The sequence below is a fragment of the Pelecanus crispus genome, chromosome 1 (assembly GCF_030463565.1).
Source record: "Pelecanus crispus isolate bPelCri1 chromosome 1, bPelCri1.pri, whole genome shotgun sequence".
NCBI lineage: Eukaryota > Metazoa > Chordata > Aves > Pelecaniformes > Pelecanidae > Pelecanus > Pelecanus crispus.
The window spans coordinates 153,271,798-153,299,696 of record NC_134643.1 but is presented as its reverse complement, the minus strand read 5'-3'; the positions used below and the strand labels follow the sequence as shown (position 1 = coordinate 153,299,696).

General features: G+C 38.4%; 1 protein-coding gene across 1 annotated transcript in view; it reads left to right on the top strand.

The window, feature by feature from the left end:
• Nucleotides 1-3,353: 3,353 nt before the first annotated feature.
• MGAT4A (alpha-1,3-mannosyl-glycoprotein 4-beta-N-acetylglucosaminyltransferase A) overlaps nt 3,354-27,899 on the top strand; it is an 81,410-nt gene continuing 56,864 nt past the window's right edge. The window contains exon 1 of the mRNA XM_075724741.1: nt 3,354-3,658. Coding sequence (XP_075580856.1) covers nt 3,565-3,658 — 94 coding nt within the window. The 5' untranslated portion in view covers nt 3,354-3,564. The remainder of the gene's footprint in view (nt 3,659-27,899) is intronic.

The following is a 27,899-nucleotide window of genomic DNA, read 5'->3' as shown; positions in this document are numbered from 1 at the left end:
GAAGGGAACTTGTTGGGTTTTTTAAGACGTGATTCAGTAGGGTGCTGCTCAGCACCTGCGAGGTGCCAGGTACCTTCGGTACCTGTGGCTTTCAGCATCTGGCAGGGTCGTTCCTGTGTGTTTGCAGTGGGAAAGGTTCAGGTCGTAGCGGCGCTGGAAAATTTCATAGGCTTCATCATCTATCTAGTTATACCCTGTCATAACATCAGCTCAAACTGGATTACCCCTCAGATAAATTTGTTTAGTTTGTGTTGTAAATTATTGAACAAACCTAAAGTGACCGTCTGGGGTTTAAATAATTCACGTGCATCTACACATGGGTTTCTACTGGTTTAACTATATGCATTTTTAAAAGCTGGAACGCTTCTGGTTCTTGCATGGCCTTGATGTATGCAGTTTGATATAGTGAAATGCTTGAATAATCATCTAAGTACTGCTGAGCCGTAGCTGGGTGTCTGGTGCCTGTGCTAAGAGGAGTGGGTACAACACCAGAAGAGAAGGATAAAAGCAGAACCAGCCAGCTCAAAAGAATGATAATTATTAATTTGACACGATTTTGTGCATACTCGCTGCTAATTGAGTCATGTTGCTGCTGGGGCTTTTTTTTGTTTGTTTTTTTGTTTTCTGAATTCTTTCAGGCTGTATTTTTTGTGGATTCAAATAGCACAGTGAGAAGCCCTGATCACATCATCTTGATTGTATTGCTGCAAATGTAAAAATGGTGCCCACATTTTCCAGCAAGGCAGGCGGTTCACTTTCCTGCATTATCAGATGATATTTTTACTTTCCTGGCTGCCCTCTCTTGTTTGCACATTGGACCAGTTGTCTGTTGCCCCCACTGGGATAATCTGTCTAGCTTGCAGCCTGGTCCTTCATGCACACCTGAGCTGCTCCAGAGAGAGCTGACTGCTGCTAAAATAATGGTAAAGGTAGATTGCAGTTTAGGCATCCTTGCTTCAGAGCCACTTTAGCTGTGTTAAACTGTTAATTCATGTAGACAGGCCTTACAGAACCTTGGGGTTTTGAGATCGTTGCCTCTCCTTGCTATTAAAGTTCACCCAGACTTTTATCTTCTTATGTAATTACTACTGCCTACCCTTCTGGCTTTTATCATGTCCATCTCCTATTCAAAGTGCAGGTGCTGATGATATTTCCTGGCATGCCGTGCTTTCTGTGTCAGCTTTCTATAGGTCTCTCAGTTGCCCTTATCTTTCACTGTGTTGAATTCAGGTTTTTCATATCGTCAGGCTTTTCACAGTTCTTTCTATTCCTGTTCGTTATTTTCTTTCTTACTGAATTTTACCATCCACTTTGTCTGCTTCCCGTGTACTTGCATTTATTCTCTTCCTCATAGGTACTACGTGACTTCTCAGTTAATGTTTAAGGCCGCAAACCTATCTGTGCATAAAGTTCCTCAAAGCAAAGCATGTTACTAGCGCTGCATGTGAGATGATCATAGTCTGAAGGTAAACGCTTTCTGTAACCTGGATGTTGTGACCAAGATTTGAACGCAAGAGCATGTAGTTCTGCAACTTTGTTCTCTTCCCTTCGTTTGTTAACCATGCCTGTTGGTTACGTCTTGTTTTGCAAGCTCTTAGGTAAAGGTAGCGTGTGCTGCCATACAAGCTTGGGAAGAGTAGTTCAGATTTGACTGGAATCTCTTGTGCTGTAGTTTAACCCCAGTCAGCAACTAAGTATTACACAGCTGCTCGCTCACCCTCCCCCCCCTCTGTGGGATGGAGGAATCAGAAAAAAAAAAAGGAAAACTCGTGGGCTGAGATAAAGGCAGTTTAATAGGACAGCAGAGGAAGAGAAAATAATAATAATGATAAAAGAATATATTGAACAAGTGATGCACAATTCAGTTGCTCACCACCTGCTGACTGATACCCAGCTAGTCCCTGAGCAGCGAGTGCTGCCCCCTGGCCATCTCCCCCCAGTTTATATACTGAGCATGATGTCATATGGTATGGAATAGCCCTTTGGTCAGTTTGGGTCAGCTGTCCTGGCTGTGCCCCCTCCCAGTTTCTTGTGCACCTGGCAGAGCATGGGAAGCTGAAAAGTCCTTGACCAGCATAAGCAGTACTCAGCAACAACTAAAAACATCAGTGTGTTATCAACATTCTTCTCCTACTATATCCAAAACACAGCACTATGCCTGCTACTAGGAAGAAAATTAACTCTATCCCAGCCAAAACCAGGACACCTTGGTACCGTAATAACAAAAAGTATTTTTTCCCTGTTGTCCTAAATGCACCCAGGCAAGAGTGTGACAGAGATTGCTTCCAAGGAAATTTCAAAGCAAGTTATTTATTGCTGGGTAGCATACTTGTATCAGATGTCGTTTATAGTGGGGAAAAACTGGCAGTGCCTTAAAAGAATGTCTAATGTTAATGCTTGAGCTACTGTAAAGGATGATTTAGTGCTTTGAAAACAAATCTGCCCCCCCCCCCCCCCCCCCCCCCATCTTTTAAAGTTGGTTAATTTATTCCCCTAATTCTCTTTGTCTTATTCAGTTAGGACAGTGTGGTTAGATGCTGGCTGTGTTTGGCCAGTTGATGATTTTCTAATCCCAGGATATGGAACCTTCCTCTGGGATAAAACTGAACTGTAGGTAATTTCTTTTTGTCCTTGTGCCTGTGTGGTGGAGATGGAGTAGTGCTATGGTCATATCATGGCATTTTGTGGGCCTTTTGGGTTGTTGCCAGTTGGTATAGATTGATAAGTCTCTGCATGTGTGACTGTAGTCAGTGCTTTAGCTGCAGCTAAACTAGGAAAAAAATGGTTGCGAATGGATCAAATACTCTTGCAGTGAGCAGAGAAAGATGAATGATGTAGGTTTGTGAATGCTTTTTAAAGCTCTGGTCTCAATTTGCTGGGGGCGGTTCTGCTGCTGCAGTTACATTAGGCCTCACTGATTTTGGAGATTTTTTGTCTTAAGTGAGTACTTCGGAGTTGGGCCTTGAGTTGCTGACTTCCTGAAAACAACTCTTATATCAGTTCATCACCTGCCAGAGTGACACGTGATCTTGCCTTGAGTTTATGATAAAATTGTATTGTTGGTGATGTGTATGTTTATCCTTTAATGACCAAATTAATGTGAAATAGAGCTCCTCCAGATAAAAGCAGAACAGAAACAGACAACTTAACAGAACAAACAGAAAGCAGACAACTTAATCTAACAAGTTCTATTCCTGGAGTTGAGACTGAGGCAGTGCGAGGAGGATGCATGTAAGCCACAGTAATGAGCGTATAGTAGTATTTCTTTACTATATTTTGGTACATGGGGGACTCTTGTAAGTATTTTTGGCATAATCTGTTAAAATTTTGTTTTCTTTAACAGGACTAGAAGAATAAAGAGAAGTTTAATTTATGAGAACTATAAGAAACCTTACAACAATTTGGAATGGATTGATTTATGATACCTCTGATATGTGAGAGCTACGTTTCGTGTTGCTGTTGGCCAGCTGCTGCTGGTGGACTTCAGCTGACTTCATTGCAGCAAGCCCGACAGATAGGTCCTCGTCGCTAATAGAACATAAACAAGTGTGATGCTGAAATGAGATGAGGCTCCGAAATGGAACTGTGGCCACCGTGTTAGTTTTCATCACTACTTTCCTCAGTTTGTCCTGGTATACTGCATGGCAAAATGGGAAAGGTAAGTAAAAGGCTCCAAAACCAAATTGACCTTCATGTGGCTGCATGGCAGAGGAATGAATAGTACAGGCGTATGCACTGCTGCTACTGTGTGTAAGCAATCTGTAAATTGCTTGTTGACTAGCTCTGCTCCAGAAGGTATTGCCTTGGTGAGGAATAAACACCTGCTAGTAGATTTAGGAAAATTAACTTTAAAAAGAAAAAAAGTGTACCTGAAAAAAAACAAATGCTGCTTTTGGAGGAAGGGGGGATGGTCCAGACTAAATAGTTGTGTGTTGGTTTTTTTCCTGGTCTGTAGTTGTTGGAAAAACATATGGTCTCTGGTTGTTTTTTGTTGTGGGTTTTTTCTTTTTTTCTTTTCCATGTAACATATGGCCAATGGACCCGGCTGGAGAATGTTATTTTTGGTGCTGCTTTCTGTCCTCCCTTGGCAAACTGCCAATCCACATTGTTGAAAGATTTTTCTTGCTGTCTTTGAATGAAATGCAAAATATTTCTTGTCAGAGTATGATGTAAGAAATAACGTAATATGAGCAAATTGACCAGGTAATGGTCAATGGGAAATACATCTATTATAATAATATGAGCAGTCTCATGAAATAATCAAGTAACTAGTGTATGTAATAGACTTTTTCCTTTTTATGTATCTTTGTTGATCTCATTGCACTCCGTGTGAACCTTGGAAAATTTGTTTTTTCTGAGGGTCAGGACTGTTTACTGCAAGGAAGATGTTTCAGTTTTGTCCTTCAGTAAAGCCAATAAACTTCTTCAGCAATGGTTTCTAGAAGAAGAAAGGTTTTGGTTTGGTGGGTTTTCTTTTTTTCTTTCTTTATAAACCTCTGCTCTCTTGAAATGTAGTAGACTATGTCCTTCATAGATCAAGTAATTTTAAAGCACATATTCTGTCTTAAGTGAGATTGCTACATGGTTTGTTCCGACTGTTTTGCTGAGAATATTATCTTCAGTTGTGCCTCAGGTCCAGTAAGAGGAAGCTGAGGTTTTCCAGGAATCCTGTCTGTTGTAGCACAGCCAACTTGTAACCCTTATTTAAGTATAAAAGAAGCAGATGAATTCCGTGGCATATTGAAATTTTTTTTTCCCATTGGGCACTTGTTGGAGGAGCAGGTGCTTTGTGGTGTGATCTCTGCTGTAGCAGTTGGTCGGTAGGCTAGCCTTCTGAATGTAAGCAGCCAGAAAAATGTCAGGTTCTCAAGGTTGTGGTAATGTATAGATCTTTTAATTGGACAACAAAAGTATAGACGTGCCAAAGACTGACAAGAAAAGGGTATTTGAATAGCACTGTAAGTAATATTCATTTTGGCTAATACCACATTCTCTAGTTAGATTTTATGTTACTGATTCATTTCTTGCTGAAGAACCTCACAAGAATTTTGCTTTCACTTCAGCAAAGATAGAGATCTACAAAATTCTTTCTCATGCTTTTTTTCTTTCTTACTTGACATATGATTTACAAATCTTGTTCTCTTTTGTCAAAGTGTAACACAAAGAAAAGTCTCCATTAAAAGAAATTAACAAAAATCTGCCATTTGGAGAGTACTAGTATATATGGCACTTGGTGACAATTTAAGCTTTTGTTGGTCAGACTGCTCTATTTTTTTTAATACCTTTTTTTTTCCCTCTGAATGCTTAGAATCAATACTTTCTTAATGTTGGTATAGAAGTTCTGCATTTGTCTTCTTCCAGATCTTGCTGTTGAGCATTAAGATGGTAATTTGTTAAATAAAAATCAGTGTAGCAAGACATCAGTAATGTGTTAATGAATCATAAATTGCAGTTATGAAACTACAGTCTAGGTAATTTGCTCTTAAGGTGTTACTTCAAGAGAAATTTATACATAGAATATTGTTTTTTAAATTTTATTTTACTTTTTACTTATGTTTAGTGTTTTATTAATTTGCACAGTTTGTCTAAAACCAAAACAGATTTAAGTTCATTTAGTACCATGTTTTCAATCAGAGACATTTCTGCACCAGTGGAAAAGATTTAGAAACCGATGATGTGTTTATTAAGAACTTTTTTACAAGTTTGATATCATTTTATGTTCATTTAGTAGGCCTGGAAGGATGGTATCTTAATTCATTGATAACATTTTCATTACAAATTATTGAGTGGCGCAGAAGCAAATATAGTGCTTGCTGCTCCCATTCACTGAAAGGCTATGGGGTGTTCCATACTCTGATCATCATCTGTTGTTATTCATTACATTTACATGGCATGCACTAGATTTCTGTAGGTATTTGTCAGTCTTTGGACAGCAAAGTAAGCCTACACTTGGAAAGAAAATACTGTTTACATTTTTAGAAGAAAAAGCAAAACCCCAAATTGCTAGCTTCTCAGTGATAACTAAAACAAATTTTGTTTTTTAGAAACAAGGCACTATGCTTCTGCTTTTAACAACCCTAATCCAGTCTTCAAGTGATTAATTTTAATTGAGAAACTAAGATCTTGGATAATTGTCACTTAAAATGCAGAACCATTTGTCACTTAAAATGCAGAACCATTTGTCGAATAGCAGTAAGACTGGGATGATGTGATATTTTTGTAGATCATGTCTTCCTCTAGTCTTCCTCTAGTAAATATACCTAGTCCCACTCTATGCAGGATAGGATTTAGACACTTCAAAGCGGTACAGGCTTCAGTGCTAGTTTAAAGTGCAAGAACTTATCTTTGCTTTACAAACTTTAAGGATATACTGAGAAGTTGTCAGGAATTGAAGGAAATACTCTGTCTGAAGTGCCATCACTGGAAACAGCATGGCTTTAGGTTACCCAGTGGTCTGATGATGTAAACAACATTTCACGGGGCAGATATTGCTGTTTGGGTGAAATGGCCAATTACATGGTTTTGCTTTTAAAGTTAACTGTGTTTGAAGAAGGTTGACTGAAATACCTCTGGTTGTTGGAGAGAATCTTCAAAGTTAAGCCAAGATCTTTGTCATTTTCTGGACCCATGCAATGTCTAGAAGCACTGGAGTTGTAAGGAAGCAGTACAAGCCCTTAATACACCTGGGAAAGACCTCTCCTGTGGGATTCATGAACAAGAGTTGTAAGACTGCTTTCTAGGAGTTAAAAATGTTCTATGGTTAGCACAAATGAAGTAGATGTTGGAAATCAAATCTTGCTGAAATGCAGATTACTTTGGTGCACAGAACGAGCACTTTTAAAGGATCTGCAGTCACTTCACATTCACGGTTACTTCAGTGTAAGAGGTCCTCGAATTCCTCCTAAGACTGAGCTCTTATGCAAGTGATAACTTTATGCTTAACACCATCTCTTTTGACTGAATCATGCTTTTTTGTACTACTGACCTGCTCAGGGTCACAGGCCTTCACCACCTCATTTGTGAGCTACAGAAACACAGCGGGTTTTTTATCCTAAAGGCACTGCTCTTAAGAAGATCTAACCAGTACAAACCAGTACTGCGTACCTATTACACCCATCACAAAAATTACATCAAAGCTGTTATATGTTATGTAGAGAGTGTAGTCTTGATGCTTTGATCTTTAATGTGACTAGTGGTCTGAGTACATAATGTTCCAGGAAGAGCATTACGGAACATAATGCTCAAGAACCTATTCTTCTTGGGTCAGCAAAGTTCCTGATGCCTGTCACCAGCGTGGAAGTTGGTAAGGAACGTAAATAACTTCACTGAATTAGGGCAGGCGTGGTAGGATGAAACTCGTCAGCAAAGAATTCATCAACCTCATCACTTTGCTTCCCATGTTAAAGTCCTAAAGTTCTACTCTGATCTTGCTGCCTTTGATTTAAAAAAAAAAAAAGGCGCAGTTTTTTGTTTAAACTATGCATCATTTGTTCTTGGTGATAGACAGTAGTTGGCAGTGTCTTGTGTCATGTTTAGAAGGCATTTGGCTACCTGAAGTGATGAGGACCTGTGTGGAGTATGTGTCATAGAACTCTGATGCAACTTAACCCTTCAGGATTGTCTAAACTATGTAGTTTTCAGAGCAATCTGAAACGAGTAGTGTATGTCATCTTTTTCCCATGTAAAACATTCTTCTTTAATGATGAAGATTTACTTGAAAAAGTTTCTGTTTTTCAGTTCATCCAAGGGTGTTGTAACCATAGGATCTCTTCACTGTATGAGGATGGCTTATTTTGGTATGCTGGTTTAAATTCACACGGGAAGACCTCCAAGAGGACTTTTACTTTTGAGATATTTAAGATATCTTTAAGATATTTATTCCTAGTTTGCTGAATATTCACTCGTACTTAAGTAATGATGGTTGGAGCTACTGCTTTGTTTTAAGCATGATGTTTTCCCTCATTTGGAGAGAAAATGGCCTGGGCTGTATAATAAAACCATTGCTATCTTTCTCCTCTGGCTGTGTTCATAAAATTAGAACTACTATGCTATTTGGCAGCCACAATAATCACAAGTGCTGAAAAATATCTAAACTTAACAACAAGCATAAGAAAACCTGACCGAGACTAAAACAAAAGGCCTCAGCCAATGGTGGAAAATTTTGGAGTAAGAACCAGGAATATTAATTCCCAGAGGGAGAAGAGTCCTACAGAACCATGGAGGAAGCAGGGCAAGAAGGACAGGAGATACAATTTTTTTTTTTTCCTTCACAGTGGTTATGCAAATATTCTCTTTAAAAATAGATCAGAAATCTGAGAGATACATGTTAGTATTTTGCAACCGTAACCCACCTTAGTTTATGCTTTGATCCTAAGAGAAGCTGTTACTGGAGTGAATGCTGATTACAGTCTTTTGGCTGCACATTCTGATCTTCAGAGTTATGTGCTGATTTCACACTGATGTGGATTAAGACCGACCAATCAAAATTAAATGGAGTACAAACTGGGAAGAGTGGAGGCAGGCGAAGGGGGTGGGACAGGATGCTAAAGTAGAAAGCACATATGACAATTTATGCCAGTCAGCTTGTTTGGGGGAGAAGAGAGGTCTTTTTTTTTTCTTTCCTGTTAAATAGAAGGGAAGCATTGGTTTCCTTTGGAAATTCTGTTGCAGATATTCCAGGAGCTGAAATTAAAGGAAATAGGAGTTTCCTTTTTCTTTTTAACACCAGCACATGAACATTGCTCCAGTCTTTGTCTAAAATACATTTCAAGCTTGGTTTCCAAAACTGACAAATTGGCATATAGCTTTTTGATATTAAAAATAGGAGTTGAATTTCATTAGGGCCAATCAGGAATGTAGGTTTGGAATGGTTACTGAGGGTCCTGTGCAGGTAGTGAACTCTGTCCCAAGTGAATCGAGCAGAAGACATATATCCCAGCTGTTCATGTGGGCAGCGTTTAGGTCTGCAGTACCTTTGTGTCTGTCTTGTGCCTGATGCAGCAGGACTTCTATGAGGCCAGTGAATTTGGTGAGCTGCAGTGGGAAGAATCACAACCAAACGGCCTTTTGCAGCACTGCCGTGTCCCCTTGCTTTTTTTCTAACCTGCTAGCTAGGTTAGCTTGACAGCTTATGGTGTTCTAAAACTTGGTTGCTACCAGAGCGTTTAATGTGACCAGACTCAGCCAACATCTTGAGGTACTGCTCTTGATTGTGGCACAGCCCTCAAGAGTTGGGGAAAGGCAGTACTTTCGCTCTGTGTGTCTTCTCTTAATACTTCTTCAGCCTGAGTCTTCTATGCTTGCATGACTCCTCCAAAACGCTGGTTGCTACTCCCATGCAGAGACTATCATATGAGTAATCTAGGCAACCCAGGAAAGAAGGTTGCATCTGACCCACCTGCTCATACCCTAACAGCTCTACTGTAAGAGATGAGTCTATGAATGTATCTACTAAGAAACCTTTGCAATGGATTGTAAGTCAGCATGTATTTATCTTCTTGCTAATAACTTGTCTTCCTAGAGTAGTTGCAATAGGTATATGGTCACATTTTCAACAGTGAGCAAGAATGGCTTCGCGATGATCTGTCCTGGTTTTGGTGGTGGTTGATAATTTTCCTTAGTGAATCTGGGTGATGAGAGGGAGAGATTTCTTACTAAATTTCAAACAGCACCATGCTGGGAGGAGCAGTGAAGGTAGGCAGAGAGATTGAAGTTTAAAATAACTTATGCAAATTGGAGACCTAGTCAGGAAGGGGTGTGAATGGAGAGTTGAAGGTAGGTGAAAGTGCCCCAGACAAACCATGAGGTGCAGTAAAGCAGAAGAAAATCAAATGTATACATAAAGAATGGGGAAGAAATTTGATGTTAGGAATGGCCGTTTACTGTAAATTGTATGCTAAGCGAGAGTCATCATGCTATTGCAGAAAACAAAAGAAATTGAACAGAAAAGGGGTGTTAAGGAAGTAAAGAAGTATGAAGTCTACTACTTCAGAAAGACAGAGGAAGTTGTCTTTCTGCTCTGCTTGGCACTGTGTCCACTTTGGGATGGTGCACTGCAAAGAAAATTGATTCATTAGGTGGGGTTCAAAGGAGCAACAAGTGATCAAAAATCTAGAAAATCTACAATGTAAGGGAAGGGTCAGTGTCCTGACATTGCTTAGGTTAAAGGAAAGGTGTGAGAAGAGAGACGGGAAGATAATTTTCAAATATTTTAAAAGTTCTTGCCCAAAAAAAGAAAAAGAAGATATAATCTATTGTTTGTGGCCATAGTGAATAACAGGATATAAGGAACTGAAATTGAAAGGGAGAACAAGGTTAGGTAGTGGAAAAAGTTTTTGTAATGGCAAGTACAGTTACATACTGGAGTAGATTGTTGGGAGGGGTGAAGAATTTCCATGTAGGCATTTTCAAGAACAAGTTAAACCAACGATGACAAGTAAAATACACCAATACCACGTTTGGTACCAATAGAGATTTAGGCTAGCACAAGAAGAATGAGTTACAGTGGTTTTTAAAGTCAATATGACAATCCCAGAATAAGTCTGAGGTAGGGAAGACCTACAGCTGGCAGGAATGATATCGCTTTAAGCAAGCTATCTTACTGAAATTAGTTTTGAGCAGGGGGTTGGACTAGATGACCCTTACAAGTCCCTTCTAACCTAAGTTGTAGTAGGTATTCTTGACCTTTGCCAAGTTTATCTCTTCATGTGCCAAGAGCAACATGCCAGTGCATTTCATTACTAAATAATATTGATGTTTGCATGAGATATGTGAGAGTTGCCCTTTATTACTGTAAAATTTGATCCCTTAAAATACATAAAATGTTTCCTTCTATTTTAGCAGATACACTTAACTTTTTATTGTTAATGTCCACAGCCCTTTCTATAGCTAGGAAAATGTTGTGTTAGAAAAATCTCAAAAAGTGACCTGTTTTTATTTTCAAGTGTGATTTTTTTTTTTTTCTTTTTTTCTTTTTTTTCTCACCCCCATGGTTCAGAGTAGTATCTTATTCAGTAACCATATTCCTGCCATGTAATCATGACTTTTTGCTGCCTGGATAACAAAAAGCTTTTTCCATTATTGATACAATCTTTAGGATTAGAATCTTACAAGTTGTTTCTTTTTAGGATGAGACACTGGTAAGTCTATAATTTAGTTTTGTTTATAATGCGCTATGTTTTGTTTTCCTGAACATGGCAGAAAATGAATAGAAAGTGGAGCAAGGCTTTATTCCGGCTGGTCTCTGCCTAAAAAGCAATTACTCTAGACAGTCTTTCAGAGCTGTGCTTCCAGCTGCTTTTCTGGTTGTCTCCTTGGCTTTCACGCAGCTTTCTGTCTATTCCTGTGGATGCTTCTGATAGACGTGCCACCCATCTATCTAACAGTAAACAACAGAAACCCTTTTTTTGCTTGCGGCAGTATATAATTTTACTATTTTATGCTCAAAAATAATTTAAAAGTTTCCTGTGTTCATCAAGCATAAATGTTGCTATTGTAGACCACAGACAGATCATGGTCTTACATATCAATGCCATGAACATGTAAGTTTCCTCAGACAGTTTAGAAATGCACCAAACTACATCTTTTTTCCATTACAAATTACTGGTAAAGGAGTTGTGCAAATAAACAGTCCTCATGCTTAGTTGCACAGCCCCTAGAGACAAACTGTAGGGGTACTATTGGAGAGAGATTTGAAAAAAACAAACGTGAGGGGATCACATTTGATTTACAAGGTTGTTAATTTGTAGCAATGTGGGAGCATGGTGAAGCTTTGATCCAGACTTGTTTGCAAGAAGGACAAGTTAGAAAGAATACATTCTTGGAAACAGAGCTTGTTCAACGCAGTTGTCAAGACACAAAGAAACAAGGATCATCAGCAACCTCAACCCACTAGCATGTGTGGAAACAATAATCAAACTTTGGCAATGCTTGAATTTTGTGCCCAGGCTAATAAGAGTTTCTAAAAGTTTCGGCTTTTAGAATAGCATTGCTAATTGTGAGGTGGTAGCACTCTTCTGACCAGTTATTTTTTGACAGATGAATTTTCTTCTAATTTTTTTAAATGTTAAGCATATGGCTGTGGATCTACCATTGCTAATCTCATTTTAATTTAGGAAGCTAGCTTTTCTTGCTGTAGTTCCTGGCTTTTATGGGTATGTTTCATTGGTTTCTGAGGGGAGGGAAAGGAATCGTTTAAAGTAAGAGTGTCTTGATTTACATGTACAGAAACTCACAGAGTTATTGACAGTTCTGTGATAGAAGCAAATCATCGTGAAGTTTTCAGAAGCTTTCAGGCTGTCAGAACTGAATGGTTGCTTTTTCTTTCTGTGTCATGGTTCTACTTTCCTGTGTGCTTTGTTTCCTTGCCACATTGGTCTGTAGCTGAGTTAATCCATGTGAGAATACACAGTATCTTAACTCTCAAAATCTGAGCTCTGAATATTCAACAGTGTGTGAGCATATAATATGATGATTCTTGGAGAAGGTTTGGGATACATACGTCTGGGTTTTCCTGGACATGACTTATTTTTCATCATAGAAGTCTTTGCCTGGGCAGAAATCCTTCAGATGCAGAGCCTGTTAGCCCCAGATGGGTGGATGCTGCTGCACAAGCATCATGTTGCTGACCAGGTTACTGCATGACCAGAAATCCCAATTGTATACACAGAGATCGTTTAAGTGTGCGCAGTAAGTGACACCTTTGGGAAGTCTTATGTAAGTGCATATTTGTGATAAGTAGTTGCTGAGCAATTGCACAATAGTCCACAAGCTTTTGGGATGTCTGAGAGGGATCAACCACTCAGTTACTGCCCAGTTGGTTGGTGTATGTGCTGTTAGTCACATTCTGGAGGATGTATAGAGGTGCACATGTTGTAGAGCTTGTTTGCATGGAAGTGTCAGGGTTAAACATAATTGCTTTGCACAAATTTATATGTTGATCAGGGAGGCTCTAGGTAGAGATAGGGGAGACATTTCTGAAACTCCCACGTGTAGACACATGATGGTAGAATAACTGTTTTCTCTTCTGATGTAAATGGCACACACATTCATAGGTAGAGATGACCTTTTTAGGTCAGGGCTCATTTTCCCTTGTTCTCCTCCTCCACACTGCTTTATTGAGAAGGCAGTTGTATACAATAAATGTGCAATTTTATAGTATACGGAGACACTGAGAAAGAGACTAATGCTTGGCCCTGTATTTGTAATATGTTGCTTTAAACCTAACTGTATTTAACTTAGTTTGATAAAGTTTTTAACTTGGAACAAGCTATAACTGAACGGAAGACTTTTTCTCTTCTATTTTGGGAATCCAGAGATGAGCTGCATTGGGGTTTGTGGTATTTTAGCTATGTGTAGATGGTAGTGATCAAAGATTTGAATTGAGTGAAGCTGAGAGTTTGTCCTCATGCAGGAGAAAAATTGATTCTAGGACATTCACAGGAGGTTTGTATATTCGGTACCAATGGCTTTAAGTTGTCCTCTGGTGCAGTCATAATGATTAACTAATGACTTGGATAATAAAAATAGGATGGCTGTGATTAACTTTTTTCAAAAGATGAAATGTCACTACAGCTTCTTTTGCCTTAAGACATGCTGCTGTATCCTCTTTTTCCCTCTGTCACTCCTTCATAATGTTTAAGTCTGTCGTCCTCGCTTGGTTGAAATTTGGTGTTGTTGGTAACCCTGTATTCCCATACATTTTGAGGAAACAGGCCGTTGGAACCAGGACAGAGCCTCTGCTTGGCCCCATGGAGGGAAGGGCTGGAACTCAGCAGCAGTGTTGGGCTTTGCTACCCGGGCAGCCACTGCTCACGTTCCTGCTGACCACGCAGTGGGCGCAGAGCTCTGTCTGCTGCAGCGCTGCTGTCTTTTGCTAGTGGTTAAAGGCAGGTGCTGTTAGTGCATGGAAGAAGTATGTGTATGGAAAGACATACGTGGGGGAAAATAGGAGGAGTTGTGTGCCAAGGGCTGAACACTGGTTCTGCTGGTTGGGGTTATAGTGGCAGAGGAACAGAGGGTCCGGGGGTGTGGATGGGAGTCTTGGGGAAGAGCTGGGGCCACTGGGATAGAAGTCCCTTTCAGTGAGAAGAGGTAGAAACAGCTGTAGGAAAACAAATCAGTGAAACTTGTGTGCATGCAGTATCTGTGTTTGGGTTTGGGTGTTCCCTCCCTGCCCCACAATCTTGGCTCTCACTGGGCACACAAAATTACCAGAGTGCCAGGTGAGAGGGCCGTTTTATTTAAAACTCAAGCAGACATTTACACATAAATAGTATGTATTAGTTTTTGATTGTTCATCATACTGCTGGCATAATCCTACTTCAAAGTGTAGGACAAACTGCTTGTGATTGTGTTTGTGGGTGTATTTTTGTAGTTGGTCCACTTTCGAATTAGTGGAGAATAGCCTGGGTCTGGCAAGAATCTGTTGTGCTTGAGGTGTTTGCTTGTATATGTATCTGGTCTTGTGGTGCCTCTTACTGTTTGTACACGTTTACTGTCATAGTTAAATGTGTCAAAGAAGAAAAAGGCATTCATGGCTACTTTGCTATGTTGCTTGTTGAGACATTACAGATGCATTTTTCAAATGGAAATTAAATGTAGGAGGCCGATTGTTATACTAAAGGGGGTGTTGCCATTTGTGCTATTTGAGTGAAACTATAGAGTTCGCGGCTGATGCAGTTGACTACCCTTCATTCTCAAAAAAAAGCTTAGAGCAGATTGATATATATACTGCAATAATGGCATAAAAGTAATGGGACACTTAATAGAAACTATTATCCTATGGCTGTATTGATTTGCATCTTTCAAAAGTAAAAATGGAATTTGACATACAGTTTCTGTAATGCAAAAAAGTTTTGAACAAATCTTTAGCAAAACCCAAAGTCTCTCCTGTAAGGGCAAATCAAAATATACTTTATTTCAGTTCATCTTTATGAAGATGTCGTTTATAGCCATATGATGCTTCTTGGATCTCTTCTTCTATGGGAATAATTCCTGCACTGTGCTTGTTCTTCCACAAACTCTTTGCTTTCTTGTTACAGAAAGGACCAGTATGAAAGTTATAATTCTACTCAGAAACCTTAACCCATTTGAAATGGAAATTGAACCACATTTCCCTGTGGCATTGTAGTATCACAAGCTAATGTTTGATAATAGTGATGAGGAGTAATGCAATGGGAAAATAATTAAAAATATGTAAGTAACACGGTGATTTGGGAAAGTTAAACCAAAAAATAAATCTTCTGCACTGAGTATTTTGGAGACTCTACTTCTCACCAAAAAATTTAAAAATTTCAGCTTCTCATACCATATGATATATTCCAATGGCCTTAGTCAAGTCAAACTAGAAACCAAGTAGTGCTTTCTCTAACCTTGTGAAAACGTGCTTGTTGCTGCTTCTAGACTATTCTTTTCCTGTTTACGGCTTCATTTGTCATGGTTGAAATTCTGATCTGTTAAAGTAATTAAAATGGTCAAGTTCTAGCATTTGCATATGGCATAAACAAACCTGTCTGTTCATCCCGTCCCGCCTTGATTTTTTTTTTTAAACATTTTACTGATTTTATTCATATGAAAGTTGTCTGTGAAACAATGACAAAACAAATATGATACATAGAGACCATGTTAGAGTTGAGATTAAACTAATTTCAGGTGTCCAGCTAGGGTTGAATTTTGAATTGGTGTAATGTCGTAATTACAGGCTTGAGATACACCAGTGCTCACAGTTGCATGTTGATTAGCATGATGGTTATCTCTGAACCATACCTGATTCCGTGGTGGTTTTTTTTTTTTCCAAATGCAGACCTATCTGTGTGTAGTATAATGCTCCTCCTAACTAGAATTTAAGACTGTCATCAATATTCTCTGAATTATGGTTAGTATTTGAGACATTTGGGTGCTTCTAGAATGAAAAGTACTAAGCTTGCACCTTATTCTCAATTTTTAACCAAGAATGTTTTATTTTATCCTTTGAATCAGGACGTCCCTCAACACTAGGCACTATGGGAGGCACTGGCTGGCTTTGGTTCCAGCTATATAGTTAACATTGTGTTATGTTAGCAACACAGTTTGCTGGTGTAACAAGAGCTGGAGAAGGGAAGAAAGTGAGTTGATTTTAGATCAGTTAGTTTTTTGAATTTTCTTATGTGTAGTACATCATGAGTACAAGGAATAATGTGTGTAACCTTTAACTAAAACTTTATCTCTTTAATCTTCAAATATAGCTATAACTGTAGCTGTTAAAGCAGGAAGTTGATGTGTGGGCATCAAATATGTAAAAGACTTTAAAAAAAAATGTACAATACGGGTTCAGCTGATGATTGCCTATTTGCAAGATGTGAGTGACAGGATTAGAAGAAGCTTGAATGATTACCAAATTGATTTGGAAAATTGGTTTACTGGTTGTGCACCCTAGTTTGTATAATAAACATTTTCAACAAAAATGTTTTTCCTGTGAGCTTTTATGGAAACTTGTTTTCTCTTTCAAATCTCTTTTCCAGTTTCAACTTGTCAAGTCAATAACAAGGAGAATCAAAGACCCTACTTTCATGAATTCTGTTATGGCAGAGAACACTATTTTAGTAAATTGAATTAGAAATTCAGTAGCTTATAAAAAGGTGGTATGTAGAGAAATATTTTTAATTTAAAAAAAAAACCAAACCAAAAACCCTCCAGGAATTTGAAACCACCAGATAGCATGAATATTTTGATTTGATATCTTAATATAGGTATATGTGCGTGTTTGTAGAAAGTAGCTGAAAATATTGTCTGATTGAGGTCTGAGGAGAAACATGAGATCTCACAGATTACTTGTAGTCAAACTGACTGTAAGGGGTTGAGTTACCTAAAGGGTAATTACATTTGTTTACACTGTCAGCAGATCTGTAAGTATTTCAGGTGAAGGGGTTGTTTTCTTTTAACAGATGTGAAAGAATTGTGTTTTACCAGGGTTAGATTTTGGTATTATTTTTAATGCTGAAATTACGATACCATACAGAGATGCTGGTTGTTACATTATAAAGCCACACTCTGCTAGGATCAGCATAAGTGGTTATGGCTTCTTTCATATGTCTTGTTAGAAATAAACGTAATTAGCTATTACGTAGTTTTAAGAAGATATTCTTGTTTATTGGTAGCAATAAAGTGTGTGTATATATACACACACACACACACATTTAAACTAAATGATGGAAAGAAACATAATAAATGGATGCAACATGTATGCTTAATGCACGCATTTCTGCAGAAATGTACAATAGACTGTTTTATTTTAATATGTTAAAAAAATGCAATGGGAATGCTTTCTTTCAGCTAATGTGCTTTAGTGTTGCCAAGAATGCAGGCTAGATATCAATGCATCCAGTATCTTAAAAGTAAAGTGTGTTTCAGTGCTATGATTGTAATGCTTGCCTAAACTGGAACTTCATGCTTGCTTGAGCAGTAGATCTTCTGCATAAGATTATAGTCAGAGTTGTAGTGTGGCTTTTCAATTGGCAGTTAGTTTGAAAAAATAATCATGACATGATGATCTTTGTAAAAGCTGTCACTGGAAATTGTGTTCCTGTTTTTGAGGTAATACTATGATATTATTGTTGACCATTTCCTAGTTTCTTTTACACTGTTGTATGCTTTGAGTCTTGTGCAAGGCAAGTAAGAAATACCAAAGTGGAGGGTTTTGGTGAAGGTTGTTGGAAGGTAATTTTTTCTGATACTAAAGAGTTCATGCCCAAATTACAGGAATTCAATGGATTGCATACTCAGCTGAGCTCTTCTGTTATTAATTCCTAAACTGAACTCTTTGTGCTATGTATGTCTACAACAGAAGTTGCAATAATTTTCCTTGTACAGCTTTGCATTTTGGGAATAGAATCTATGAAGCTTTTATTTATTCCTTAGTGTTTCTATTCAGGGCTAGAGATGTGTTAAATGCTGATTGCTTATTGTGGAACTGATTTAGCATATGATTTCAGTGACCTTTTTATATCACTTCCCCTTTAAAGAAGAAATGCCAGCAGAGTTGACAGTGCTTCTTAGCACTGGGAATAAAATAAAAACCAACTAGCTGGAACCTAAAAAGCCCTAAGGCAGTGTTGTTTACTAGGCGAAGAAGTGTGAATGCTAGTCAAGCTAACAGTCAGACCAGGACAAAGAAATTGCAAATGTGAGATTTCTTTAATTTTTTTCCATCACTGTAGCTTGCTGTTCTTTGTTTTAAAAGAAGACCTTCAGCTCAAGTGCTGCCAGTAACTCTTCTCAAACAAATCATGTGTTTAATTATCCTTATTGTCTGCAGCCAATGCACAGACAGAACACCATATGCTTCTGTTGACTTGACCTCCTTAGTCGTGGGTGTCTGGATTTTCTGACATATTATTCTTTTTATTCCTTGTGTCCAAAGGAACATTCAGACCCTCTGTCAGCCCTCATCAGTGCAGATTTGAGAGTGGTGTCATAGTGGGTTTTATAACTGTATAGGAAATTTTCTAAATTGTGACCTTTCTGTATTGAGCAATTTGTATATAGAGGCAAAGGTGAGCAATCACATCTGGAGACATTTAAAACTGTTCCTGGCTGCTCTATCCAGCTATTAAAATACCCCTTAAGTAAATCATTCATCAGTTGTCACAATTCTAGTTTGGCTTCTTTGGCTTTCTGATTGCTTAGGATTGTTTTTCCTCTAGGAAGGTGTGTTATTCTATAGCTTGTTAGAAAAATAAAAACCAAACCTGCCTGATGTGCTACTTCATGCTTCCATTTTGATTGGTAAGCTGCAGCATTTTTAGTGTATTTATATTAAAGATAAAAAAAATGGGGGGGGAAGTGGGTTCTCAGAGTCTGATCTGTTTTGTACTCCCATTTTTTTGCTGTGTTTGTATATGTGGAATCTCTGAGAAAGCAGGGGTTTTTACTTTTTCAAAAGAATGTTTACAAGTAAATTGATTCTGAAATTTACATTTCAAAATAGGAAGGTTTTACCAGTTGATATTACAAAAGATCATATTCAGACTGCTTTGAAAATTTTAGTGAAAACAAATTCAGCTCCTGCTGCAAAGGAATGTTTAAACAAAAGTATCTGGGCTGAGATTGGATCAGGCCCTGAAAGTTTCAAAGCAAACACTTCAGACTTGTGCTAGTGCATTAGAATTGGAGAGAACAAAAAACATCATTTGTTTATACAGATCCTTGAAGTGCAAAATGTGAACAAATTGCAATGAAAAGTTAAGTAATTATAATTCTTGGGTTATTTTTTAAAAATAAAGTTAGGAAAACCTGTAGAACTTCCACTCAAAAATAAGCTGTTTTTCAGTGAAAGCTACTTGAAAAAGCATTTTTTAAGATACTTCTAGTCCTAATAAGAACATTTCTGTGTGAAAAACAAGGGCAATAAACAGTAATTCTACTGGATTGTTTTGGTAGATTGAAAGACCGGATTGCTGAAGTGACCTGTCAGCTTGAGAAACAATATTAGGGATAAAAGAATGACTTGCCCACTTGTTTTCCTAAATCTTGATACAAGACATTTTTTGTTTGTTTCATGAAGCAGAAAATGTTTTGTCATGATTAGTAGGATGTATTTGTCGTATGTAAATAATCTGCCTTACTTTACTGTCTTTAATTCCACAGAATAATATACTTATAAAACAATTGACTATTCTCTAATCCCTTCAAAATAATAAAATAGCTTTATGAATAGGCATAGCTACAATCTCTGTAACTAAAAAGGCCCACAGGATCAAGTATTCAAAGAGGACTGATAAAATATGACCTTGAGCAGGTTTTTTTCAGAGCTTTTATTTATAGCGTGTCTGTTGTTAGCATTTACAGTATACTGCTTTATTCTGTATTTGCATGGCTGATTACTTTTCTGCTTCAGATTTTATAACTCATCATAACTTGCTTATAAAAGGTTTTAATTTCACTTAAGAGCAAGAAAGCTAATTAGCCTATGGGGAGAAGTCATACATGGTAATATATTGTAACATTTCAAGGACACCATATTTCAGCTGTTAGGCAGTTTTGAGACAAAATCAGAATCTGATTTGTAAGCACACTTGAGATTTAATTTTGGGGGGCAAATTTTCTTACCACCTTCTTTACTCTTCACTGTTTGACATTGCTGGTTATAAATATGATTTGTGCCTATGTACAGGTTTTGATGCTTGATAATTACCTCAGCTTGATACAGTGTTTTGCTGGTTTTATAAACCTAAATGTCACAGGTGGATTTTGGAACATCTTTAATATCTCTCTTGTGTGGACAGAGCTTTTTGGCCATGCCTGTGTGACTCATTTAATAATTCCTCTGCTTGCCTCTCCTCAGTTGGATGTTTGAGAATGCAGTGCTTGGTTTGTGCCTTGTGAATATCTCCTGAGCTTTGGCATCACTTCCAAAGGGCAATAGAAGCAATGTTTGGATTTCCTCAGTAAATGCCACTATGTATTTCTTGTCTGTGCATCTTTGTGGATGCTGGATGATTGTACATTGCAGTGAGAGCAGGATGTTGCATCACAGTATTGGGTAATTGTACTTACAGTTATGTTTTGTAAAACCCATGCAAAATAGGAACTCTAGCCTTTGTGAAAAGAAGTGTCAGTTTTAAGATCAAGTTGGAAATTACTTAAGTGGTGGTGTAGTAAGAATTTCTCCTGATTCCCTAGAGGAATTCAGTCTTTTCTTTTTTTTTTTTTTTTTGACTGACGTTGGAAATAATGTAGTCTGCGACATCAGCGTAGCAGGATTTTAATTTAAAAGGATATCTATTTGTGAGGGACAAAGATGACGATTTGATCAGGTGATACTACAAATGTGATAGCTTGTAACATACTTGGATATTATGGATCAAGCATAGTCTAAAAAATAGGTGTTGCGCATATCTCTGTGAGAGTGAAGTGCAAGTCAGTGCAGGTATGGTCATGACTTACTGGATACTGATGTACTTGATGCCATGATTTCATGGATCACAAAGCATCTGAACTGATTTTAGGGCAAGTGCAGAACTTAGTTTTTCACCTTATGTAGCTGAAACCAGAAACGTTCCTGTAAAAGCTTTGCCACATTGAATTGGCTGGCATGTTGACAAATCCCTAGTTCACTGAAGAGTAACCTGGTCTTGCTACACCCACTGACTGTATAAAACTCAGTGTGGAAGCTCTCTGTCAATTAAGATCTCTGTTTTGTATCAACCTATAAGTTGGTCAACATCCTTGATGCAAGTGTAACGAATTAATTCCTGAAGCTTGTTACTGTCTCTGACCCGTGGCATGGTGGTAACTACTGTGGGGTTTTTATGATAGGAGTAAATGATTTGTGCAATAACTAATCAAAAAAGTACCTGAATTAGCACTTACTACAGGGTATTATAACAGCTTCAAACATTTATTTAATGGCATTTTAATAACTCTTCAACAGAGTATACACAAAAATATAAGAAATTTGCTGTGGAACCTTTAACTTGTAGGACAATTTGCTTCAGCTGAAGCCTTTTTTTTTTTTTTTTTTAAATAAGGTGCAGGCTGTGTTGGTTTTGAGTGAGGGTCTAAGGAGAGGGAATGCTGGGGTTGGAAGAAGAAAACTGAAAGGGTTGTCACTAGGGTGGGTCATAAACTTAACTGTTTCATTGGTGAATTTAGTACTGTTGCCAGTGAGACACTGTTCATTTGAATAATGATTTGAATATCCTCCTCTTGGAGAGGTCCTGCCACATCAGGTATCTGTTGCTGCTTTTACCCGTTTTACTAATTGAATATTTGTGTGCAACACTTTGTTGCCAACCAACGCCTTTTGTCTGTGTGTCAGAGGGCAGTCAATTCTTCCTGTTCTTATTTAATGAACAAAGGGCGTGAGAGGTTTCAAGAGTTCAGTTGGGTAAGAGCAGGAAATATAAATCAGGCCTACAAGGCGGTAAAGCTAAGCCCTCTGTACTTGTCTTGCTGTCTTTCATGAGTGCCAAGTCTGTGGCTGGTTACCTTTTTCTCTGTGTGGCAGATCCATCACTTTGGGTATTTAGCTGATTTGCAGTTTGAAGGAAGACTCAACTGCCTGCTGTTGATATGGAAAGGTCATGAAGCCTTTTCTGATCTTATTGTCAGATGCATCTGCCTTTGGAAACAACCAGCTGTACCACCATAGAGCTCTTGAGTAAATTATAGCTTGCTTTTTTTTTTTTTTTTTTCCCCTCCAATACAGTCACCTCAGTTCAGTATGTTCTATTTTCAGTTGTGGATTTAACATATTTGTGAACCTGCTTGATTGATAAGATAAATACCAGCTTGCAAAGCTTTCATACTGCTTTTTATGTTGTAGATGGTGCTTCTTTTAGCAGACAGTAAAAGGCTTTCCTTGATGGAGAATGGCAATGCTAATTGAGAATCACTGAAACATTCTTGTGGTTTGTAAGGGTCTTTATGAAATTCCATTTTCCTCCACCTTCCCCCCTACAACCTGCAAAAAAAAAAAAAAAAAAAAAAAAAAAAAAAGCAAGCAGGGGGGTGTATTACATGGCAGCCACAGATCTTTTTTCTCTTTTTTCTCTTCTAGGGAGTGGCAGGGTTTTTACTGGAGTCACAGGCTATCATAGTATGGCTGTTGCAGGCTACATGGAGTCAGAAACTGCAGAGGTTGCCAAAAATGCAAACTTCCCTTTTTAGATAGCTTCTGGCCCTTTTTCTTTGTCCACTACTTAGCCCATTTCTTGAGAGACTCATCTCTAGAGGGTCACAAACATCTCTGATTCTGTAGTGCCTGTACCTCCTTTCCCTGGTGCAACGTTAACAAAGGTGGATGTGTATGCATATCATCTAAATACATGCTCCTCTGTGTTCATTTTCTGCTACTGCCTAAGATAACATAAATAAAATCTGAATTCTCATATAGCAATATATGTATAGCTTTGATCAAGACTGTTCTGTACTTACATGCTCTCAACAATATTAAATTGCACCTGCAACCTCATTGGTGGATCTAAGTAGTTCTTCAGACTTCTAAATAGTGAGTTGAGTATTTTCTGGTGATTGTTCCGTAATAATACCAGTATCTTGACCAGGAATCCTGTTCAACTGTACTTTCTGTGTTTTAAGATTAATGGCAACACACACACACACACACATATATATATATATATGGGTTTCAAAAGTGCATTGTGGTTGAAGGTTAGGTGCCTAGGTTCTTTCTTCGATACTGAGCCATCTCAGTTTCCTTTGTGGGTGGTTTATGGTGAAACTTTAAATAGTCAGAGGCAGCAGAATTTTGCTGATTCTATAGATGTCTGTACTCCACTCAATTTAAAAGTGCACCCAAAGTAATTTCCTCACATAGTTTTCATAATAGAATAGAACAGACTATTCCAGTTGGAAGGGACCTACAAGGATCATCTAGTCCAACTGCCTGACCAAATCAGGGCTGACCAAAAGTTAAAGCATGTTCTTAAGGGCATTGCCCAAATACATCTTAAACACTGACAGGCTTGAGGCACTAAAAATTTTCATTTTGCTAAGAAAGTTACATGAACAAAAAAGTAAGAGCTGTTGATGATTTTTAATGGCACTGAAGCTTAATAGCCATAGAATTGTTTCAGTTGTGTTTCAGGGTATTTTTGCCATTTTGTTGTTCAGTATGTGTTTAGTTCGGAATTATGAAACAGCAAGCATTCTGCCAGTGCAGGTAATTTACCTACCATTCAGACTTCTTTTGCTATTTTAGTTGAGCTGAGATAATCTGCAAAATGCTTTTGTAAATTCAAACTACAACATATTTTCTTGCTCCTTTACTTTGCCCTTTTTTATCCCAAGGGAAAGCTCTTTGCTCTTAAAAGTTATGGGCTGAAGTACATAAACAGATTAGACTAGTAGTACAAAACTCAAAACTAAGAAACTAGATGAATGCTAAGATGTTCAGAAGTTCCATGTTGAGCTTAGGAAATTGGCACCTGGTTTAAAACTTCACTTATGAGCTGTCTAAATTTGGAGCAAAAATCAAATGATATAATCATGACTGTCTGTGGCTAAGAGCAGAATGGACTGAGTTTATTAACTTAGGCTAATGGTGTCTTTTTGGAATGACTTTTTTTTTTTTTTACAGTTGTTTAATAGGAGAACCATAAATAACCCAGAGAAGGAAGAGCAGGCTGAGAGCTGAGATTCCATCTCTGGTCAAAAACTTGCAAACCTTCACAGTTTGATTTGAATTTTTAATTTTCAAAATACTCCATCAACTTTCAAGTGAGCTTGTCTAAATTCTATGTTCTGCATAGTTAGGAGAACATCTTGCAACAAGGGAAAAAACGTTGAGAAAACAAACTACTGAGTGAGTTGACATAGTGTTAACTTTCCAAGAAGTGCGCAGCATCAAGCCAGCTAAAATATTTAGGTTTTAGCTTCTGGAGTTTTGCTGAAACTACTAGAGTTTAAGAGAAAATGATGAAGGATTAATGCTTTCAGTTCTCAAGTCACTTCTTAACAAGATACTTTCATTTGAAGTATGAGGGCTAGTTATTTTTATTTGATCTTTTTGGCTTCCAAAGCAAAGCATGGAAAAGCATCACTTTCTCATTTCAATGTAAAATAGTATATTATTCTTAAATAAAAATATGACTGTATGCTGAAACTATTGGAGACTAAATGTGTTTGACATTGGCTACAGCTGCTGTTAGAGGGATGTTTTATTTGTCAAAGAGCACATGCGTTTGGGGTTCTTCCATCAGGTGTATAAGGCCAATAACTTACTGTCTGAATTCCTTCCTCTGTTTTCTTAAATTACTCAAGGTTTCAGCATAAGAAGAAAAGTCATTTATAATATTGTAGAAACAGAAACTTTTTTTCATGATAGTGACCACTGATGTCTGTGACTATTTCCTTTATGGTTTTAGGCTCAGTGTTTTTCTTTTTACTGCAGCAGCAATGAAAAAAGTGGTTTGATACTTTTTGACAAGAAATCAATTCAATATCCTTAGGTTTTAGAGAAACAATTGAACAATAAAACACTAAATGGTCAAATGTGTTTTGAAAATACTGGCTACGCTGTTGACTTTTTTGTATATACAATGCTTACAAGTCAGCTTGTCATGGGAATAGAATATCTCAGTTGGAAGGGACTTACAAGGATCATCTAGTCCAACTGCCTGACCAATTCGGGGCTGACCAAGTTGAAGCATGTTACTAAGGGCATTGTCCAAATGCCTCCTAAACACTGACAGGCTTGGGGCATCAACCACCTCTCTAGGAAGCCTGTTCCAGTGTTTGACCACCCTCTCGGTGAAGAAATGCTTCCTAATGCCAAGTCTAAACCTCCCCTGATGCAGCTTTGAACCATTCGCACGTGTCCTGTCACTGGATACCAGGGAGAAGAGCTCAGCACCTCCCTCTCCATGTCCCCTCCTCAGGAAGCTGTAGAGAGCACGGAGGTCACCCCTTAGCCTCCTTCTCTGCAACCTAGACAAACCCAGAGTCCTTAGCTGCTCCTCATAGGACATTCCTTCCAGCCCTGTCACCAGCTTTGTTGCCCTCCTCTGGACGCATTCAAGGACCTGAACATCCTTCAATTGTGGGGCCCAGAACTGCACACAGGACGCCAGGGGAGGCTGCACCAGCACTGAATACAGCAGGATAATCACCTCTCTTGACTGGCTGGTTGTGCTGTGTTTGATGCACCCCGGGACGCGGTTTGCCCTCCTGGCTGCCAGGGCACACTGCTGACTCCTGTTGAGCCTGCTGTTGACCAGCACCCCCAGATTCCTTTCCACAGGGCTGCTCTCCAGCCACTCCTCTCCCAGTTTATACTTGTGCCCGGTGTTACTCCATCCTAGGTGCAGAATCCAGCATTTTGACTTGTTGAATTTCTTGCCATTGATGATTGCCCAATGCTCCAATCTATCTAGATCTGTCTGCAAGACCTCTCATCCCTTGAGAGAGTTGACATCACCTCCTGGTTTGGTATCATCAGCAAACTGGCTAATGGTGCATTCAACTCCTGCATTGAGATCATTGATAAAGATATTGAATGGACCTGGCCCTGGGACTGAGCTCTGAGGAACACCGCTGGTGACCGGTCGCCAGCCAGCTGTAGCCCCATTTGCTACAACCCTTTCAGCCCTGCCCTTCAACCAGTTCTTCACCCAGTGCACCTGCTCATCTCACAGTTGGACAACATGTCCAGGAAGATGCTGTGAGGGACAGTATCAAAAGCTTTACTATAAAATTAAAAAAAAAAAAGAATTAAAAAAAAAAAGCATCCACTGCCTTCCCTTCATCCACTAGGCGGGTGACCTTACCGTAGAAGGATATCACATTAGGTAAACAGGACTTTCCCTTTGTGAACCCATGTTGCCTGTGCCTGATGATTGCATTGTTCTTTAAATGCCTTTCAATAGTACCCAGTACAATCTTCCCATAATTTTTCCAGGAACTGAGGTTAGACTAACAGGTCTGTAGTTTCCTGGGTCTTCCCTTATGCCCTTTTTGTAAACTGGAATAACTCTGGCTAGCTTCCAGTCAGCAGGGACCTCCCCAGACTCCCAAGACCTTCGGCACATGATTGAGAAGGGGTCCTGCCATAACATCTGATAGCTCCTTCAGTACTCTGGGATGAATCCCATCAGGCCCCATGAGCATTCAGCTGATACAGCTGGTCCCTTACAGTTTCAGCATCCACAAACGGAAAGTTGCTGTTCCTGCACTTGTGGTCCTCTTACTCAGAGGACTGGGCAGCCCAAGGTCTATCAGTATTATTAAAGACTGAGGCAAAAAAAAAAAACCATTGAATGCCTACACTTTATCTTCGTTGCTATTAGTCAGGTGACCATAATCAACAAGTATCAGTCCAATGTTTTCTTTAGACCTCCTTTTGCTATTAATGTACTTAACAAAGCCCTTCTTATTGTCAGATACAGCGCTGGCCAGTTTCAATTCTAACTCAGTATTGGCCTTTCATCATACACACACATTTCAGAAAGACTGCCTTGAATTTCTGGAGAAGCTTCTACAGTCACTTGCAAATTTTGATTCTTTCCTCCTTGTGAGGAAAGAAGTGAAAGTTAAAATATAAAAGGGACTTTTGTGTAATATAGTAACATGTTCTTCTCAAAAAGTCCTAATTTTTTGATGAAAAGATTTAGCTTTCAAATGATTTCATATTTTAGGAGAGGAGATACCAAACTTCAGCTAAGTCAAAGTTTAAATAAAAATAGATGCTTAAATTGGATCTTGTAGGCTCATTCCCAGGTACTTAGGAGTCAAGAGCTCTGAAAAATCAAATTAGAGTGTTTATAAACTCCTGATGCCTTAAAGGATACTTAATTTTCTGAAGTCTGGGACAGGTGGTGACCACTATTGGTGGTACTGTAAAAGCATAAGAAGTATTTTTTCCTTTGCAAGTGCCTTTCAGTATGAGATGAAATTTGATGTTGCTGCTGTTGTGATTTGTTTGTTTGTTTGTTTTTAAGTAATAAGTATCTGAGCAGTTGCTCAATGCTTTGAAGTACTGCAAATATGCCAAAGATACAGGTATTAGGAATTTAAATTTAATGTGGTTTGTTTCAAAGTACAAGCAGTCATACCAAAGTACAGGCAGTATCAAAAGGCCAAATCACACATTAATCTCCAAATATATGAAAAGCGTGAGCTCTGTTAGTGTTAGAGATGTAAATGTTTTAAGCAAAGAATGATTTTTACTTCATTTTGTGTAAATAACTAGATAAATACTCATAAGGTAGTGGACTAAAAATATAATTATATTTGTAATGTTAGCATTTTCTAGTTTTACTTGGCTGAATAATATTGTGACCTAACAAAAACGAATCAGTCATACATTTTTGAAGGATGGGTTTCAGGAGTTTATGTGTCTTTTAGAGCAGCCTCCTTAACCCAGACATGTCTGGTTGGAGCAACTGTGAGAAGTTGGCCTCTTT